Here is a 19,924-nt window from a genome sequence, read left to right on the forward strand (position 1 = left end):
AGACACTTCCCCTTGTGGTATATCCGAAGTAACGAGCAGTTCTGAAGTAATGAGCAGGCTGTAAGATGGAGATTGAAAATTTTTTTTTCAGATATTTTGGAATTCCCAAACTGTGGAATTCCACAAAGAACTGTGGAGCTTGAGTCACTGAATGTATTGAAGGCTGCATCTGAAAGGGAACACAGTAATTGAGGGTTATAGGAACTGGTGGGGAAAATGGAAGTCCAAATCCAAATCACTGATCTTACTGAAAGGTAGAACAGAGCTAGTGGGTCATAAGATCTACTGCTGTTCTTATTCCTCATGCTTTTCCTGTGTGTATATTATCTCTCATGTTTTCCCAGAATCAATCCTTCATTTCTTTTTAATTTCTTACGTGTTTCCCTTCAACAATATTGTGTGAATGCAATAATCTTGATATTTCCACTGACAAACCCCAGGTCTATCTCACCACCATCCTCCATTGTATGTATTTATAGCTGGAGATACTGAGTAAAAATTAAGTCAAGGCATGTCTTTATACTCTATTGAAAATGCCATTCTCTGACCTCTGCTTATTGGTATATTTATCAGCAATGCCTTCAGTCAGCCTGAAAATATACCTCTTTATTATCACTGACATGTGACATGAATTTGTTTGCAAAAAGACAAAAATCTATCAATTACAAAATTAAATAATGCAACTGAAAAGTAACTTAAAAGTTTGTGTTCATGGATCGCTGGAAAATCTAATGGTGGAAGGGAACAAGCTGTTCTTGAAGATACTGGATATGAGGGGGCAATTATCGGCCTGTGAGTTTGACATCAGTGGTGGGTAAATTAATGGAAAGTATTCTTAGAGATGGTATATATAATTATCTGGATAGACAGGGTCTGATTAGGAACAGTCAACATGGATTTGTGTGTGGAAGGTCATATTTGGTAAATCATAATTGAAATTTTTTGAAGAGGTTACTAGGAATGTTGACGAGGGTTAAGCAGTGGATGTTGTCTATATGGACTTCAGTAAGGCCTTTGACAAGGTTCCACACGGAAGGTTCAATCATTAGGTATTAATATTGAAGTGGTAAAGTGGATTCAGCAGTGGCTGGATGGGAGACACCAGAGAGTGGTGGTAGAAAACTGTCAGATTGGAGGCTGGTGACTAGCGGTGTGCCTCAGGGATCTGTACTGGGTCCAATGTTATTTGTCATATACAGGTTTCCCCCTCCATCCGAAGGTAGAGCGTTCCTATGAAACGGTTCGTAAGCCAAAATGTCGTAAAGCAAAGAAGCAGTTACCATTTATTTATATGGGAAAATTTTGTGAGCGTTTGCAGACCCCAAAATAACCTACCAAATCATGCCAAATAACACATAAAACCTAAAATAACAGTAACATATAGTAAAAGCAGGAATGATATGATAAATACACAGCCTATATAAAGTAGAAATTCTTCTCTACAACGATTGCCTGCTCAGATCTCCGTAGCGAAAATCTCACGCAAGTGCTGTTGGCATAAACGCGCTCTCCAGTAACCTTTAAACTATGAAGCTGCCAAATCTACCAAATAACACGTAAAAATACACAGCCTATATAAAGTAGAAATAATGTGTGTACAGTGTAGTATCACTTACTGGAATTGGGAAAACAGCACTGAGCACACTGATGATGGTGTGTTAGACTGAGTCGTCGCAGGCTGGGTGGTGCAGTGGCCCCCACCCTCTGGGCCGCTGACCCGATACATTGCCGCGAAGAACGCAGCGAAGCCAGGAGGCACACAACACATCTTTAAGAAAAAAGCCGAAATAAATATGCTAATTAATTAGGCAGATCAGAGGCGATTGCCGATTGCGTCGCCTCTGATCTGGGCCGACAATTATGTGCTAGGCGGCACCTAATTAATTAGCATGTTTATTTCAGCTTTTTTCTTAAAGATGTGCTGTGTGCCTCCTGGCTACTGCTGCATTCTCCGCGAATTGGTACAGTATCTGTCTGCGGCCTGGGTGTTGGGGTGGTGGGACACAGGGGTGTCATGCCATTGTCGATCAGGGCAGGCAGCTCATCTTCTCCTATGACTGCCCGCCTCGATGTTGAAGGTCGAGGTTCGTCGTCTGCTGTGGCTGATGTGGAAGGCTTGCTTGACTGCTGAGCCTCGCACATCTTTCTATCAAACAGTTGTTTGTAAGCACTCAAACCATCCTGCAAATATCCCCTAAACCTACGTACCCTTTCAAAATTAAAGTCGTACTTTATCATTGCAGCAAAAATCTCACGCAGTTGCTTCACTTTCTGCATTCGGTTTCGATTGTTACCCTTTCCTCTTCCAATTGCATCAGCTCTTCATCTATCAGTTCTTGGTCATGGGATGCCAAAACCTCTTCAACATCATCTTAGTTAACTTCCACAAGCCAAACTCACTTTGTCCTTCGTTCACCACGGTCGAAACGCTTAATTATGTCTAGTTTTACGCTAAGTGAAACACCCTTACTCTTTCAGGCTTTTCCGACACTTAGAACTCATCTTGCTAACGGCTGCTCAGTGCAACGTATTAAAGCAATGCTGTTCCGAATCCGGGGAAGAGCAGCTGCTCGGGGCGCGCGCTGCCGTTTATCGCACGCTGATTTTTTAACGAGCGCTGCCTTTCTTCGTAACAGTGAAAACACCTGAAAGCGAAAACAGGGTACTAATGTAGATCTTTCGTAACAGTGAGGTTTCGTAAAGCGAACGTTTGAGAAGCGGGGGACACCTGTACATTAATGATCTGGATGATGGGGTGGTAAATTGGATTAGTAAGTATGCAGATGATACTAAGATAGGTGGAGTTGTGGATAATGAAGTAGGTTTTCAAAGCTTGCAGAAAGATTTAGGCCAGTTACAAGAGTGGGCTGAAAGATGGCAGATGGAACTTAATGCTGATAAATGTGAGGTACAACACTTTGGTAGGACTAATCAAAATAGGACATACATGGTAAATGGTAGGGCATTGAAGAATGCAGTAGAACAGAGGGATCTAGGAATAATGGTGCATAGTTCCCTGAAGGTGGAATCTCATGTGGATAGGGTGGTGAAGAAAGCTTTTGGTATGCTGGCCTTTATAATTCAGAGCATTGAGTATAGGAGTTGGGATGCAATGTTGAAATTGTACAAGGCATTGGTGAGGCCAAATTTGGAGTATTGTGTACAGTTTTGGTCACTAAATTGTAGGAAAGGTGTCAACAAGATCTCTAGTACAGAGAAAGTTTACTAGAATGTTACCTGGGTTTCAGCACCTAAGTTACAGAGAAAGGTTGAACAAGTTGGGTCTTTATTCTTCGGAATGTAGAAGGTTGAGGGGGGACTTGATAGAGGTATTTAAGATTATGAGAGGGATAGATAGAGTTGACGTGGATAGGCTTTTTCCATTAAGAATGAGGGAGATTCAAACAAGAGGACATGAGTTGAGAGTTAAAGGGCAAAAGTTTAGGGGTAACATGAGGGGGGACTTCTTTGCTCAGAGTGGTGACTGTGTGGAACGAGCTTCCAGCAGAAGTGGTTGAGGCAGGTTCGATGATGTTGTTTAAAGTTAAACTGGACAGCTATATGGACAGGAAAGGAACAGAGGGTTATGGGCTGAGTGCAGGTCGGTGGGACTAGGTGAGAGTAAGAGTTCGGCACGGACTAGAAGGGCTGAGATGGCCTGTTTCCGTGCTGTAATTGTTATATGGTTAAGAGTTTGGACATTCAGGTTCCTGTATCTCCTCGCTAATGAGGAGGGGGCATGTCCTGGATGGTGATGGTTTATTTAGAAGTATGGTCCTTCCAGCCAAACAATCCCATGCTACCCCATGTGACTTACCTCGTGACCTACTAACCCGTACATCTTTGGAATATGGGAGGAGAATGGAGCAGCTGGAGGAAACCTACACAGCCACAAATTCCTTCCAGACAGCATCAGAATTGAATCTGTCACTGGCACCGCTATACTACCGTGTCACCCATTTGTCATTATCACGTCCTGAAATACAGTGAAAAGCCTGTCGCATACTGTTCATACTGATCAATTTATTACAGTGTATTGAGGTAGTACAAGGGAAAACAATCACAGAATGCAGAATAAACTGTTAGAGAATGTACAGTGCAGGTATACAATAAGGTGCAAAGTCATAATGAGGTAGAATATGAGGTCAAGAGTCCATCTTGGCATAATAGGTAACCATTCAGTAGTCTTATAACAGCTGCAGCTGTCCTTTTCCTGGTGGTACGTGCTTTCAGGCCTTTATCTTCTGCCCAATGGGGGAGAGAGAAGAAGAGTGGCCTGTGTGGGTAAGGTCTTTGAATATGCTGGCTGTTTTATGGAAGAAGCAAGAACTCTAAACGGAGCTGATGGAGGGGTGGCTAGATTCTGATGCACTGAGTCGTATCCATAACTCTTTGCAGTTTCTTGCGGTCACATGCAGAGCAATTACCATACCAAGCTATGATATTTCCAGATAGGGTGCTTCTGTGGTGCATTGATAAAAATTCAGGGTTGATGGGAACACACCAAATTTCTTTAGTCTCCTGAGGAAATAGAAGCTTCCTTGGCCATGGCATCTACATGGGTGACAGGCTTTTGGTGATGTTCATTCCTAGGAACTTGTAACTCCCAACACTCTTGACCTCAACACCATTGATGCAGACAGGAGCATGCCTTTCTAAAGTCAATGACCAGCTCTCTTATTTTGCTGACAATGAGGGAAAGGTTGTTAACATGACACCATGTCGCTAGGCTCTCTATCTTCTTTCCGTACTTTGACATTGTCTACTATTGTAGTGAGCCATATCTAAAATAAGTGTAAAAGCAGAATTTGGCTATATAGTCAGAGAGTGCACAGGTCCAACCTTGTGGGATGCCAGTGTTGAGGATGATCATGGTGGAGGTGTTGCTGCCTATCCATACTATTCTTGTAGTCTTTTGGTCAGATGTGAAGGTTACAGTTTCAGCAGAGGTGTTGACACCCAGGGTCCAGAGTTTGGTGAGATGTTTGCTTGGAAGTATAGTATTGAAGGCAGAGCTGTAGTCAATGGACAGTCTACTGTATTTTTCTTTATTGTCTAAATGCTTCAGATTAGTGTAGGGCAAGGGAAATGCCATCACTGTAGACCTGTTTCAGTGATAGGTGAATTGCAGTGGGTCAGATTGCCTTAGAGGCTAGAGTTAATGCATGCCATGTCCAGCCTCTTGAAGCATTTCATAATGGTGGATATCAGGGTCAGTAGGCGGTAGTCATTAAGGCACATTAACCTTGTTTTTCTTGGGTACGGGGATAATAGTGGCGCTAAGACAGGAGGGGACCACAGGTTGAAGCAGGGAGAAGTTAAAAATGTCTGTATGTACTCTCTCCAGTTGATCTGCACAGGATCTAAGGATATGGTCAGGGACAGTGTCCAGTCCAGATGAGTCCTGTGGGCTCACTCTTTGGAAGACTGATCTAATGTTTACATCCTTGACGGTGGGTCCAAGTGTCTTGGAGGCTATTGGGTGGATGGTGACATACCAATCCCCGTCTATCGAAACCTGCATAGAATGCGTTAAGGTCACCAGGAGAGGAAGTGCAATTGTTAGTGATGATGCCTATTGTAGATGTAAACCTGCCATAACTGACTGCTGGCTTGATACTGCCCCTTGGCATCCCTGATAACTTTCCAGAGGTCATATCTCAATTTCTTGCAAAGGTTGGTCACCTAATTTGAATGCTGCAGACCTAGAACAGTAAGGACTTTTTGGTATACGTGCCTCAGTACACTTGCTGATGCATCTGTGATGGTGGAGATGTACTCATCTCGGCCAGTAGTTGAATTTTTGAACATAGACCGGTCTACTGACTCAGCCTATATATAGAAGCTCATCTACTTCTTCAGACCAGTATTGTAGGACTTTCTGTACTGGATCCTACTGTTTCAGGATCTGTTTGTATGCAGGAGGCACAGCATGGTGGTTCCATTTACTGAAAGGTCTCCTTGGATCCAATGCCCCCTTACTTTCTGAAGGAGACTTGCATGGGCAACCTTATCAAATGCCTTACTGAAATCCATATACACTATATCCACAGCTCTACCTTCATTAATGTGTTTTATTACTTCCATGTACTTACTCTTGCATCTCCCCCATACTTTCCTCCAATCACTTGAAAGTATGCCCTCTTGTATTAGGCATTGCCAGCCTGTGGAAAAAGTCTCTGGCTGTCCACTCTATATATGCCTCTCAATCATCTTATCTATCAAATTCAGAATAAGGTGGATGAACTCGTGGCACAATTAAAGATTGGTCAGTATGAAGTTGTGCGCATCACTGAGTCATGGCTGAAATAATGTCATAATTGGGAGTTTAACATCAAAGGATATACTTTGTATCAAAAGGACAGGTAGGAAGACATAGGCAGTAGGGTGGCTCTGTTGGTAAGAGGTGGAATTGCATTTTTAGAAGGAGGTGACATAGGGTCAGAGAATGTTGAATCATTGTTTGTGGAGCTAAGAAACTGCAAAGTTTTTTATATAAAAAAAAAAAAAAATTATGGGAATCATATGTAGGCTTCCAAATAGTAGCCAGGATGTGGAGTTGAGATTGCAAAGGGAGCTGGAAAAGGCATGTACTAGGGTAATTGTAATGGGGATTTCAATATGCAAGGAGATTGGGAAAATCAGGTTGGTGTCAGATGGGAAGAGGGAATTTGTTGAATGGCCACGAAATAGCTTTTTGGAGCAGCTTGTGCCCGAGCCTATTAGGAGAAAGGCATCTTAGATTGGGTGTTGTGTGATAACCCAGATTTTATTAGTCAGCTTAACGTAAAGGAAGCCTTAGGCAGTGATCATAGCATGCATGATTGAAATTATACTGCAATTTGAGAGGGAGAAGCATAAGTCACGTCTATCGGTATCGCAATGGAATGAAGGGAATTATAGAAGCATGAGAGGAGCTTGCCCAGGTTGATTAGAGGGGGATACTGGTGGGGATGACAGCAGAACACAGGTGGCTGAAGTTTCTGGGAATAGTTCACAAGGTGCAGGACAGATATATCCCACAGAAAAGTTTTCAAATGGCAGGGGTATGCAACCATGGCTGACAAGGGAAGTTAAGGACTGTGTGAAAGCCAAGGAAAAGGCATATAAGGTAGCAAAAGTGAGTTGGAAGTTGGATGATTGGGTAGCTTCTAAATCCAACAAAAGGCAACTAAAAAGCTACAAGAAGGGAAAAGATGAAATGAGGGCAAACTAGGTGATAATATAAAGCAGTTTACTAAACGTCTTTTCAGTTATATAACGAATCAAAGGGAGGTGAGAGTTGATGTTGGACCACTGAAAATGATGCTGGTGGGGTAGTAATGGGGGACAAAGAAATGGCAGATGAACTTTAAGTACTTTGTGAAAGATACTAGCTGTATTCTAGAGGCCCGTAAGCGTCAGGGAGTAAGAGTGAGTGCCATTGCTATTACAAAGGAATATGGCGGGGCAAACTCAAAGGTCTTAAGGTGGGTGAGTCAGCTGGCCCAACTGGACCACATCCCAGAGTTCTGAAGGAGATTCCTGAAGAGATAACAGATGCATTGGGCATGATCTTTCAAGAATCACCTGATTCTGCCATGGTCTCAGAGGACTGGAAAATTGCACGTCATTCAACTCTTTAGAAGCGAGGAAAACAAAAGGAACGGAAATTATACGCCAGTTGGCCTAACCTCAGTGGTTCGGAAAGTGTTGGATTCCATTATTAAGGGTGAGCTTTTGGGGTACTTGGAGACTAATGATCAGATAAGTCAAAGTCAGCGTGGTTTCTGTGAAGGGAAAACTTGCTTGACAAATCTGTTAGAATTATTCAAGGAAGTAACAAGCAGGGTAGATAAAGGAGAGACAGTGGATATCATTTACTTCAATTTTCAGAAGGCATTTGATAAGGTGCGTCACATGAGGCTGCTTAATAAGATAAAATCCTGTGGCGTTACGGGAAATATAGTGGCATGGATAGAGGAATGGCTGATAGAGTAGGCAGCAAGTGGGAATAAAGGGGGCCTTTTCTGGTTGGCTGCCAGTGAAGAGTGGTGTTCCTTAGGGGTCAGTATTGGGACCACTTCTTTTCACGTTGTTTGTCAATGATTGAGACAGTGGAATTGATGGCTTTGTGGCAAAGTTTGCAGATGATATGAAGATAGGGGGATGGGTAAGTAGTGCTGAGGAAGCAATGCGATTCCATTAGGACCAAGACAAATTGGAAGAATGGCAAAAGTGGCAGATGGAATACAGTGTTCGGAAATGTATGATAATGCATTTTGGTAAAAGGGACAATAGTGCAGACTATTATCGAAATGGGGAGAAAATTCAAACGGCATAGGTGCAAAAGGACTTGGGAGTCCTCATGCAAGATTCCAGGAAGGTTAGTTCACAGGTTGAGTTTGGTAAAGAAGGCAAATGAAATGTTGGCATTTATTTTAAGGGGAATAGAATTATAAAAGCAAGGAGATAATGTGCATTGTCATTGGAGAGAGTCAAGAGGAGGTTCACAAGGATTCCAGGAATGAAAGGGTTAACATATGAGGACCATTTGGCAGATTTGGGCTTGTACTCACTGGAATTTAGAAGAATGCGGTGATCTCACTGAAACCTACCGAATAATGAAAGGGATAGATAAAGTGGATGTGAGGAGGATGTTTCCTCTGGTGGGGGTATCCAGGACTAAAGGGCACAGCCTCAAAATTGAGGGGTGACCTTTTAGAACACAAGTAAGGAGGAATTTTTTGGTCAGAGTGGTGAATCTGTGGAATGCTGTACCACAGACTGCGGTGGAGGCCAAGTGCATGGGCATATTAAAAGGTAGTGGTCACCAACCTTTTTAAGCAGAAGATCCCCTACCTCGACCTCAGTGAAAGACAAAATCTACCTACTAAATCGTTTAGAGAAAAGGCAGCTCAGTTTGTACTTCCAATTTGAGGCCTTTTATTTGGGCGAATTGTATTTGAATTGCACAAAATACCTTTGGCAAACTTTCAAATTAATTCAAACAAGAAAACACTGTAACTAGCATATCAAACAGGCCATAGCTGTCTTTCTTTAAGGATATTACAATACTTCACACCTTTAATTCTAAGTTTCATTATTTAATTTTATTTCAACAAAAAATAAATGAATAAAAATTGACTGTTGTACTCAGTGTGATGACTGGGGCTGAATACTTTCTGCTAGTTCCCTGAAATTTGGCTCATAACTACAGCCAGCCAGTCTGAGACAGTCTGTGAGGTGTAGGTTTGCTGACTGTCCCGTATTCCCCCCGCTAAGGTAGAACATTCCTATAAAACCTTTTGTGCCGAAATGCTTTACGCCAAAGAAGCAATTACCATTAATTTATATGGAAAAAAATTGAGTGCTCCCAGACCCAAAAAAATAACCTACCAAATCATACCAAATAACACATAAAACCTAAAATAACACTAACTTATAGTAAAAGCAGGAATTATATGATAAATACACAGCCTATATAAAGTAGAAATAGTAAAAATTAAGCCAAAACCGATTTGGTGGGGTAAAGAAAAGAAATCGGCACGTACGCGCATGCGCACACAGGTGCCTGCGCAAGGCTTCATGGTCATGGTAGTCTTTCTCGGGGTAGACACAATCGTCCCGGGATTTGACTGCTACTTTTGTCCGTTATTTGGGAGTGAGAAAGTTGGTAACCCTACTGAGGTGTCTGTTAGTAAATCAGCACCTGTACTTAGATTTAATAATTTTCATATGTGAAAATGCAATTTCACATAGATAAGTTGACCCGAAGTAGGCACGGACTTCTGGTGGTATAAAACCAACGCGACACTGCGCATTGCTCAGCCCCGTCAGTAGTAATTGCCACCAGTTTATGAATGGGGATGTCATTTTCACGGACTTTTTTTTAAACTCATTGTAAATATCCTCACCTCTCGTTCTTTCCTTTAATTGCAAAAGAGTGAGGAAGCCCTCCTTTGTTGTAAAATTCTGGAAAGCCATTCTGACAAATACAACAAGCTGAGCTGTTTGCATTACATCCAGGGATTCATCGAACTGTAGTGAAAAATATTCACGTCCTCTGATGGTGACTCTACCCTCCTTGTCACTGTTGCAGGGCCAAGCAGTATATTACATATTGCGGTTGTGATGCCATTTTTGTTTTTAAAGTCATTAAAAACAGTCTCTGCGGTAATGACCATTGCTTCCTTGAATAAATCACCATCTGTAAAAGGCTTCTTGTGTTTAGCCAAAAGGTGACTTACACAAAACGATGCTTCAATAGCAACCTTATTTTAAGCAGCATGTTTTGTGAAAAACGATTGCTGGGCCCTCAACCCCAATTTCAGCTCAAACTTTCCAGGCACAAATTGTGCTCTTTGGGGAGTAGGTGTCTTTAAATTCCTGGTGGTTGGTGTTGCGGTGCCGCTCCAGATTCCATCTTTTAGTCAGTGCTTGTGTTTGATGGCACAACATACATACATGCTTGTCTTTCACCAAGGTAAATAAAAATTCCTCTTCCCATTCTGGATGAAATTTGTGTTTTCACCTTCTTTCGTAGAGCTTCCGCTATGCTATCAGGATCTCACGAGCGATTGCCGATTACGTCGCCTCTGATCTGAGCCGGCATTTATGTGCTGGGCAGCACCTAATTAATTAGCTTGTTTATTTCAGCTTTTTTTCTTAAAAATGTGCTGTGTGCATTCCGACTACCGCTGCACCACTGCATGCTTCGCGGCCCGGAGGGTGGGGACACTGCCGTATATTGATGTTTGCGACAGTCAGTACTCTTATCTAATCTGTTTGGTCACTTTGCAGCACAGGCTACGCTGAAAATGCGGTGCATGGCGGGGGGAACTGCACACATGTGCACTGGGCAGAAAGAATGGAACTAAACCCCCGCAACCCGGAAACAATCTCTCTTTAAAAACAGCTTTTTAGCGAAAATATTGCTATATTACCATTATCCTAATTAGTATTACTTACTTTTATAATGCTCACATTACAGCACTATTTGTGTATTTATTTTTGATTTTTCTTCGGGATCTACTGGGAAAGTCTGAAAGATCAACTGGTCGATCGCGATTGACAGGTTCGCAACCCCTATTAAAAGGGATATGATGAGAGAGCAGGCGTACAGGGTTGAATGAGATCCAGGAGCAGCCGTGATGAAATGGCGGAGTTGACTCCATGGGATGAATGGCCTAATTTTGCTTCTGTGTCTTATGGTCTAAATCTGCTCTTGTCCTTCTGCATTCCAAAGAGAAAAGCCGTAGATCACACAAAATTTCCTCATCAGGGATGTTGAAACCTAGGAATTTAAAGTTGCTCTCCCTTTCCACTGCTGACTTTTCGATGAAGACAGTCATAGAGAAGTACAGCACAGAAACAGACCCTTTGGCCCATCAAGTCCATTCCAAAACCATTTATACTGCTTATTCCCAATGACCTGCACTGGGGCCATCACCCTCCATATCCCTACTATCCATGTACCTATCCAAACTTCTCTTAAATGTTGAAATTGAGCTCATATGGACCACTTGTACTGGCAGCTCATTCGACATTCTCACAACCCTCTGAATGAAGAAGTTTCCCCTCATGTTCGTCTTAAACTTCTCACCTTTCACCCTTAAGTCATGACTTCTGATTGTAGTCCCACCCAACTTCAATGGAAAAAGCCTCCTTGCATTTACTCGACCTATACCCCACATGATTTTGTATACCTTTAGCAAATCTCCTCTCAATCTTCTACGTTCTGAAGAATACAGTCTTAACCTGTTCAATCTTTCCTCATAATTCAGGTCCTCCAGTCCCGGCAACATCCTTGTAAATTTTCTCTGACTCTTTCAAACTTGTTTATATCTTTCCTGTAGATAGGTGACCAAAATTGCACACAAGATTCCAAATTAGGCCTCACCAATGTCCTGTACAACTTCAACATCACCTCTCATCTTCTGAACTCAGTGCATTAATTTATGAAGGCCAATGTGCCAAAAGTTTTCTTTATGACCCTATCTTCCTGTGATGCTACTTTCAATGAGCTATGTACCTGTATTCCGAGATCTCTCTGTTCTACCATAGTCGTCAGTGCCCTACCATTCATTGTGTAAAACCTACCCTGGTTGGTCCTACCAAAGTCCAAAACTTCACGTTTATCTGCACTCTGCCAGTATGAAGTCACATTCAGTTCCTTGGTCTTGCAGATATTGAGTGGGAGGTTTTTTGTTGACGGAAGTTTTGGTTATCTGCCATAATATTTTCAAGATTGCTTATGTCATTTCCTGTACAAACATAAAGGAGAATGAAACTTGTTACTCCAGATCCAATGCAGCTCAAAATTCACAAAAATAAAGAACACAATAAATAAAAATGCATCAGACAGCTTGTATACAATGATTGAATGTCTATAAAGTGACACTAGGTTACACATGAGATCACTGACAGGAAATGAAGTGGTAGGGGAGTTAGTGGGTGGAGGTGTTGATCAGCCTTGTTGTTTGGGGAAACTAACTGTGTTTGATCTGGTGGTCCTGGTGTGGATGCTACGTATCCTCCTCCTTAGTGGGAGTGGACAAACAGTCCATGAGCAGGGTGGGTGGGATCCTTCATGATGTTACTGGCCCTTTTCTGTCATCTCACTGTATACACGTCCTTGTTGATGGGTAGGCTGGTCTTGCATTGGGCAGTTTTGACGACCTGTTGTAGAGCCTTCCTGTATGCCACAGTGCAGTTTCCATACCAAGCTGTGATGCAGTTTGTTAGGATACTGTACTGCATGCCTGTAGAATGACATCAACAGAGATGTGCGTAGTCCAACTCTCTTCAGCCTCAGAAAGAGGAGGCACTGATGAACTTTATGTAATGCAAATTTTGTTTCATACTGCCCCTCTAAAGAATCCTGGATATTCTCCTTGGCTATTTCAAATGGACAATGTATAAATATAAGGCATTCTTGTTGTCAAGGTCTCCATTTTGTCAAAGTTCTACTCAACCAGTCATCTATGTTGGTTTCTTTCTGTCAGTAGTATTCAATTATTCTTTTTCTGCAGAGATTAATAAGATGTAGCATAGCTTTTAACCTGTGTAACATGTTTACAGCTGTTAAATATGAAGTTATTTTCTTGAAAGGATGAACTAATGAAGAACTCGCTGTTAGAAAAGGACAAAGATATATTCAGACAGAGAGAATGCAGTAAGGTTCTGGAGAAAAGGATTGTCCGTCACACAAATGAATATCAGGAACTGTTAAATATAAAGACACAGCTAGAGCAAGAGATTGTCACTTACAAAAATTTACTGGGTCAAGTGGAACGGAAAGCAAGGTCAGTACTATCCATAGCAGATCTAGGAAACTGCATTATTTGCAATTTATTTCATTACTTTGAAGCGGTGAAAGTAGTCTCTGTAATCTGAAACAAACATACGGGACACATCAGAAACTGCTGAACAGCCCAGCTCGTGATATTTTCAATTTCTTAATCCTAGAGACTTGTTCAGACCGAACCAATGAGTATATAAGGCTTAGGAGCAGAATGAAGCCATTCAGCTCATCGAGTCTCCTCTGCTGTTGCATCATGGCCGATTCTCCAGCCATCTCCCCATAAACTTTGATAGCCTTACTAATCAAAACCTGTCAACCTCCACTTTAAATATACCCAATGACCTGGCCTCCACAGCCATCTGTGGCAATGAATTCAATAGATTGACTGCCCTGCAGCTAAATTCATGACAGAGACAGATGGATTTTGGAGTACAGGGAATCCCTGGTTAATGGGAACAGGTAGGAAAGTGGAGTTAAAGGCCAAAATTAAGTCAGTGGTGATCTCACTGAACAGTGAGGCAGGCTCAAGGGCAATATGGCCTTTTCCTACTCCAATAGACGAGACAAAAGTTTCCTTCGAAGAAGCCCTGAGGGTTTACAGAAAACCTCCAGTGACTGGTTATTTGTGATGTGTGGAAACTGAAGCTACACTGGAACTTATTAAAATTAATCAAATGTAATTTATTGGTTAATATTTTTGTTGAAAGCTGTGGACCTTTAAAGATGCAAGTAAATTCCAGTTGCAGTGCTCTATAGCAGTGTAGTGGTTAACGTAACACTATTACAGTACGAGTGATCAGTGTTCAGTTCCCACCACTGTCTGTAAGGCATTTGTATATTCTCTCCATGACTATGTGGGTTTCCTCTGGGTGCTCTGGTTTCCTTCCACATTCCAAAGATATACCAGTGAGGATTAATTAGTTGTGGGCATATGATTTTGGTGCTGGAAGCATGGCAGCATTTGCAGGCTGGCCCCAGCAATCCTCAGACCGCTGGTTGCTGATGCAAACAGTTGCTAACTGTTGGCTGGAGAAGTAATGACGGGGACAAGGAAATGGCAGATGAACTAAATGAGGCAATCAGTCTTCACTGTGGAAGACACTAGCAGTGTGCCAAGTGTTGAAGGCCATGAGGGAAGAGAAGTGAGTGCAGTTACTATTACAAGGGAGAAGGTGCTCAAAAAGCTGAAAGACCAAAAGGTATACAAGTAACCCAAAAGATCTGAGATGCAAAGGGACTTGGGAGTCCTTGTGCAGATCATTCTAAAGATTAGTCAGTGGTGAGGAAGGCAAATGCCATGTTAGTGTTCATTTCAAGAAGTCCAGAATAAAAGAGCAGGAATGTGATGCTGAGGCTTTATAAGGCACAGGTGAAGGTTCACCTTTAGTATTGTGAATAGTTTTGGGCTCCTCATCAAAGAAAAGATATGCTGACATTGGATACGATTCAAAAGTGGTTCACAGGGGTGAAAGGGTTATCCCAATAAGGAACATTTAGCTCTGGGCATGTACTTACTGGAATTTAGAAGGATGAGGTGGAATCTCATTAAAACCTTTGGAATGTTGAAAGGTCTAGACAGTAGATGTGAAAAGGATGTTTCCCATGGTGGGGGAGTCTAGGACAAGAGGGCACTACCTCAGGATAGAGGGGCACACATTTAAAACAGATGCTGAGAAATTTCTTTAGCCAGAGGGTGGTGAATTTGTTACCACAGGCTGCTGTGGAGGCCAGGTCGTTGGGTGCACTTAAGGTGGAGATTGATAAGTTCTTGATTGGCCGTGGCATCAAAGATTACGGGGAGTGGGGTTGAGGAAGGGGTAAAGAAAGGATCAGCCATGATTAAATGGTGGAGCAGATTACTGATGAGCCAAATAGCCTACTTCTGCTCCTATGTCTAATGGTCAAAATGATACATTTCATTGTATGTATTGATGTATATGTGACAAATAAAGCTAATCTTTACTCTTTTTTTTAAAATCTTAATATTGCTGGGTATGTGGTGAAAATAGAAATTGGCCTAATAGTTTATCCCCGATGAGGAATTAGGTAGCTAGAGACCTGATACATCGTTAGAGTTGCTTGTGGTGTAATGAAGCAACAATTTGAAGGAGTAAAGCAAAACTTAGAAATCAGTGATATTTTATCAAATAAAACAAGTAAATAAAAATTACTATATTATTGCTTTCCAGGGACTACTCGTCTCAGCCAGCAATAACTAAAAAAGGTGTGTATACTATTAGTCCATTTGATGTTGTTAATATTATGGACAGTGCTAACTTTGTATTCTCTGTTTGCGATAGATGTTTCTGAGATTCACCTAGATTCTAGTTGTGATGATGAAAGCAGCAGCATGGCACAGATGATGGTGACATCCAGAATAAGGAGTAATGCGCACATAACTTTTTCCTTGCTGCATTGCCCATGAACTCAAATTATGTTTAGCCTTTCTCCCCACTACAAAACATAGAGGTAACCAGTACAGAAACAGGCCCTTCAACCCACAACACCCATGTATCTATCTACACTAATCCCATTTGCCTATGTTAGGTTCTGTACTTTGCTTATTGAAGTGCCCACCTTTCCATCTCATCTGTATCCTGCTGCAATGTTAGATAACCTTCCACATGGATTACATCATCAGCAATTTACCTGTCATACTTCCAACATTCACATTACAATACTGTGGATTCTGGTTAATTGGGACACATCAGGACCTGTAAAGTTTGGCTAATTGAGCGGCTGCCCCAATTAGCTGAAGTTTCATGGAAATAGTTTAAAAAGGTATATAAAAATCAAAACTGCGATTTAACAGTAACAAAATATGTATTTAAATGAAGTTCAGAATGAATTAGAACACTATCTGTACTAATACAGTTCTATAAAACTATTAGTTCTTAATGTTTATTGACATGAGTTTATCCAGTGTACACTGCCATGTTCTTTTGACTGTAAATGAACAAAAAGTGCAGTCACCTAATGTAGATACAGGACTGCCTTCATACAACCCTTTCAAAAACTGTATCCTCCAAATCTTCATTTTCATTGTAACATTGAAGATGATTGTCAATGCCTCAATTCTTTGTAGTTCCTAACTTGGTGAATTCACTTAATTTTCACTCCCAGCCTTTTCTGGCATCTCCAAGCCTGAATGCTTGAAATCGCAGTGAGCAAAACAGTTCTGAATTGTTTTACTGTTTATTTCTTGCCAAATAGCAGTGACAAAAATCACTGCTCTTTAAACAGAGGCACATCTGATGCTATGATAAACTGCTCACTCTTAGCAGTGTAGTGTATCAGGATGCAAATGCACATGACAGATGCTAGTTAGAACTGTTCGACAACAGCCTCCGGTCTTAATTATGTAGCATAGTGTCACAAATTTAAAAAAGGAAATCCCAGCTATTTTCTCAATTTGTTTTTGTTCTGTAAGGGTTGTCCCAAATAAGCAGCTGCTCTGATTAACCAATGGCCCAATTAACCAGAATCCACTGTATATAGCATTGCACTGTGTGAAAGAATTTCCACCCCATTGAATTGTCACAAAGTAACAAATATTTTAACTTGGAAGTACTTTTAAATCCATAAAGCATATAGCATGACTCTTGGCAAAGATGGCTGTCTGAAATCTATATCCAGAAACCAGATGCATATTTCTATAAAAGTAATTAAGTTTTATTTGAGCCAAAAAGTAAGGATTGCTTTTCTTTTAGAAGAGGCAAGAGATACAAATGACACATGTCTAATATCTTCATCTGATGAAGACAGGGAATCTGAGGTAAGATTAATAATACATGAATTTTAAAATCTGGGATAGAAATTTTATTTATTAAAGAAAGGGATTAGTAAATTCTAGTGTGGCTACAGATCTGCCTGCAAAGATGCATCCAGTTTTTGAGCTATACTCATGTCAGGAAAGTTAACAGCCAGTGTGCTCCAGAGTCTTTATGAATCAAAGTCTTTGATTTATTGAACATTATTGTTCCTTTTGTCTTTCACTGCAGCGCAAATCAAAATGTCTTATTTTTTATATATGGCTAGAAAAGGAGAAGGGTGCTGGGAATGTGGTCTTGGGAGCTAAGGGGGCAATAACCCAGAAATGTTTGGGAATCACTGGATTATTAATAGTATATTCAATCAAAATATTTTCTGTAGGACAATGAAGATCTGTGTGCTCTGGATCAAGACTAAAGCTGGTCTGTTGAAAACAAAATGGCTGCAGATCGGAGTCCCATCTACTCAACATTCTCACCTATAAGAAGAGATCGAAGCCTTAAACACATCACCAAAAAAATGACATGTTGCAATTTACATTATTTTAGTAAACGTGTATGAAGGTTCACTAATTCTGCTTGTTTCACACGTGGATTATCTGGGAAATAAAATTTAATGTAAGAGCTTTATTGTTTGTGCTTACTAGCAATACATTCATGTTGTTTACACATTTTCAAAAGTTGACTTGATGCAGTTGAGCAAAAATTTAACTTCCAGACTTTCTGGTGGCAAATATTGCCACGTGTTTGGAGTATGCTGAATACTGGTGTTTCCACCCTTTACCCCACCTTGTGCCTTAGGGCTCTATGACTATGAAACTCCGACAAATGTCAGGTAATGGTAAAGCAGATTCTTAATTCAATAAATGCCCATAATTTATGCTGTAGACCATAGAGAAACATTCATTGGACTGCAATGCTCCTTAAACCTGATTGGACCTTTGACCTATCTATAATGTACTTCCCTTGCTTCTGAATCTATTAAATAATACTGCTCCACAACTCACCAGGGTAGAATATTTCCAAAGTTTGTGTGCCTCTGAGAAAAGAAATTCCTCATCAGTCAATGAGTGCCCCTTTGTGCCAAGACAATGTCCTGCTATCCCAGTTGATGCAACACTTCATCTACAAATTGGGATCATCTCCTGTATCCAGTATTCCCGATGCAACCTTGAGATCAAACAAATTGGGGAACTGCTTTGTCGAACACCTCCGCTCAATCTGCAAGAAGTGGAATTTCCTGAGTGCCAACCATTGTAATTCCTACCCCGTTCTCATTCTGACATGTCGGTCCATGGCTGCCTCCTCTGCCACAATGAGGCCACCCTCGGTGGTGGAGCTACACCTCTTATTCCGTCTAGGTAGCCTCCAACCTGATGGCATGAACATCGATTTCTCCTTCAGGTAATTTCTCCCCCCCCCCCCACTTCTATGCCCCACCTGGCCTCTTATCTCTTCTCCTCACCTGCCTCTCACCTCTCCCTGGTACACTTCCTTTGCTTTCTACCAATCTCCTCTTCTCTCCTATCAGATTCGTCCTTCTCCAGCACTTTAGCTTTTCCACCCAGCAATTCCCAGCTTCTTAATTCATCCCCCCACCCACATCCATCCAGCTGTACCTGTCACCTTCTACCTTGTGCTCCTTCCCCTCCCCAACCTTTTTATTCTGGCTTCTTCCCTCTTACTTTCCAGTCCTGATGAAGGGTATCAGCCAGAAACATCGACTGTTTTATTCCCTTACATAAATGCTGCCTGGCATGTTTTGTTCCTCTGGAATTTCACAAGTTCATTTATTATCAATGTACACAACTCTGAAATTCTTCAGTTCACTGGGTAACCATGAAACCAAGAAAGAAATGAAAGGCAGCACGATAATGAACCCCCCAAATCCCCCCTCCTGTTCAGAGTGGGAGAACACCCAAACGATCTCTAAACAGCAAACCACAGGCACCAAAGGTTCCAGAATCCCATTCAATACAAGAAACAAATATAAATGACATAAAGGAAATGATCTATCCAGAAGATGTTGACCAAAGGAGCATTGTATGCAGGTACAATGACTGGAACATTTTTTGTGTGTTGCACTGCCATTTCAGCATCTGCCCTATTACCCCCCCCCCCCGGAATTGTATCAATATGAGGCATTCTCAATGTTCAAAATTCAGTCTCTTACAGAAATCAATCCAGTGAACTTCCTATTATCAGATTATATCAGCTGCGAACCTTCGTCGCCTCTACTATCACCTCCGAGTCCCTGTCACTGTTTCCACCCTCTACATTTCCACGTATCACTCCTCCTCACCTGGATCCATCTATCAGATCCAGCTCTTGCCTCACCTCTTTATACTGACCATCTCCCCTCTATCTTTCAGTCCAGATGAAAGGTCTCAAATTGAAACATTGTGTCCATGTGCCTTCACAGATGCTACCTGACCCTCTGAGCACCTCCAGCAATTTGCGCTGGTTTCCATCAACTGCAGTATCGTGTCTCCATGTATAGTTTGCCACATCTTAGTCAACCTATCCAGAGGGAACCAAAATGACCTGTGACTTTATCGGAGGGAATCTAAGTATAGAGTGAACTATGACAATAAACAGGAGTGGGATCATAAGCTTTTGATACTGTGACTTTTGGTGTTTTTAAGTCCTGACCCCGGAGTTATGCTGTTTCGTTTAGCTGTATTCACGAATGATCATGTATGTTTGAATAAATCCCTAATTATAGGGTGACCTGGAACCTCATCGGAGGGAATCCGTAATTATGAAGTGACCTGTGACGAGAAAAAGGAAATAGATCCCCCAACAATACGTAACGCCGTCGAAGGTCATGGCCCAAGTCTGGGTAACACACGTGACTCGGTCAGATGAC

General features: G+C 41.5%; 1 protein-coding gene across 1 annotated transcript in view; it reads left to right on the forward strand.

Moving 5' to 3' along the window:
• LOC140199280 (glial fibrillary acidic protein-like) overlaps positions 1 to 17,653 on the forward strand; it is a 65,804-nt gene extending 48,151 nt beyond the window's left edge. Inside the window, exons 6-9 of the mRNA XM_072261073.1 lie at positions 13,093 to 13,286; positions 15,475 to 15,509; positions 16,996 to 17,060; positions 17,438 to 17,653. Coding sequence (XP_072117174.1) covers positions 13,093 to 13,286; positions 15,475 to 15,509; positions 16,996 to 17,060; positions 17,438 to 17,473 — 330 coding nt within the window. The 3' untranslated portion in view covers positions 17,474 to 17,653. The remainder of the gene's footprint in view (positions 1 to 13,092; positions 13,287 to 15,474; positions 15,510 to 16,995; positions 17,061 to 17,437) is intronic.
• The last annotated feature ends 2,271 nt before the right edge of the window (positions 17,654 to 19,924 follow it).

Source organism: Mobula birostris, chromosome 6 (genome assembly GCF_030028105.1).
Source record: "Mobula birostris isolate sMobBir1 chromosome 6, sMobBir1.hap1, whole genome shotgun sequence".
NCBI classification, from domain to species: Eukaryota; Metazoa; Chordata; class Chondrichthyes; order Myliobatiformes; family Myliobatidae; genus Mobula; species Mobula birostris.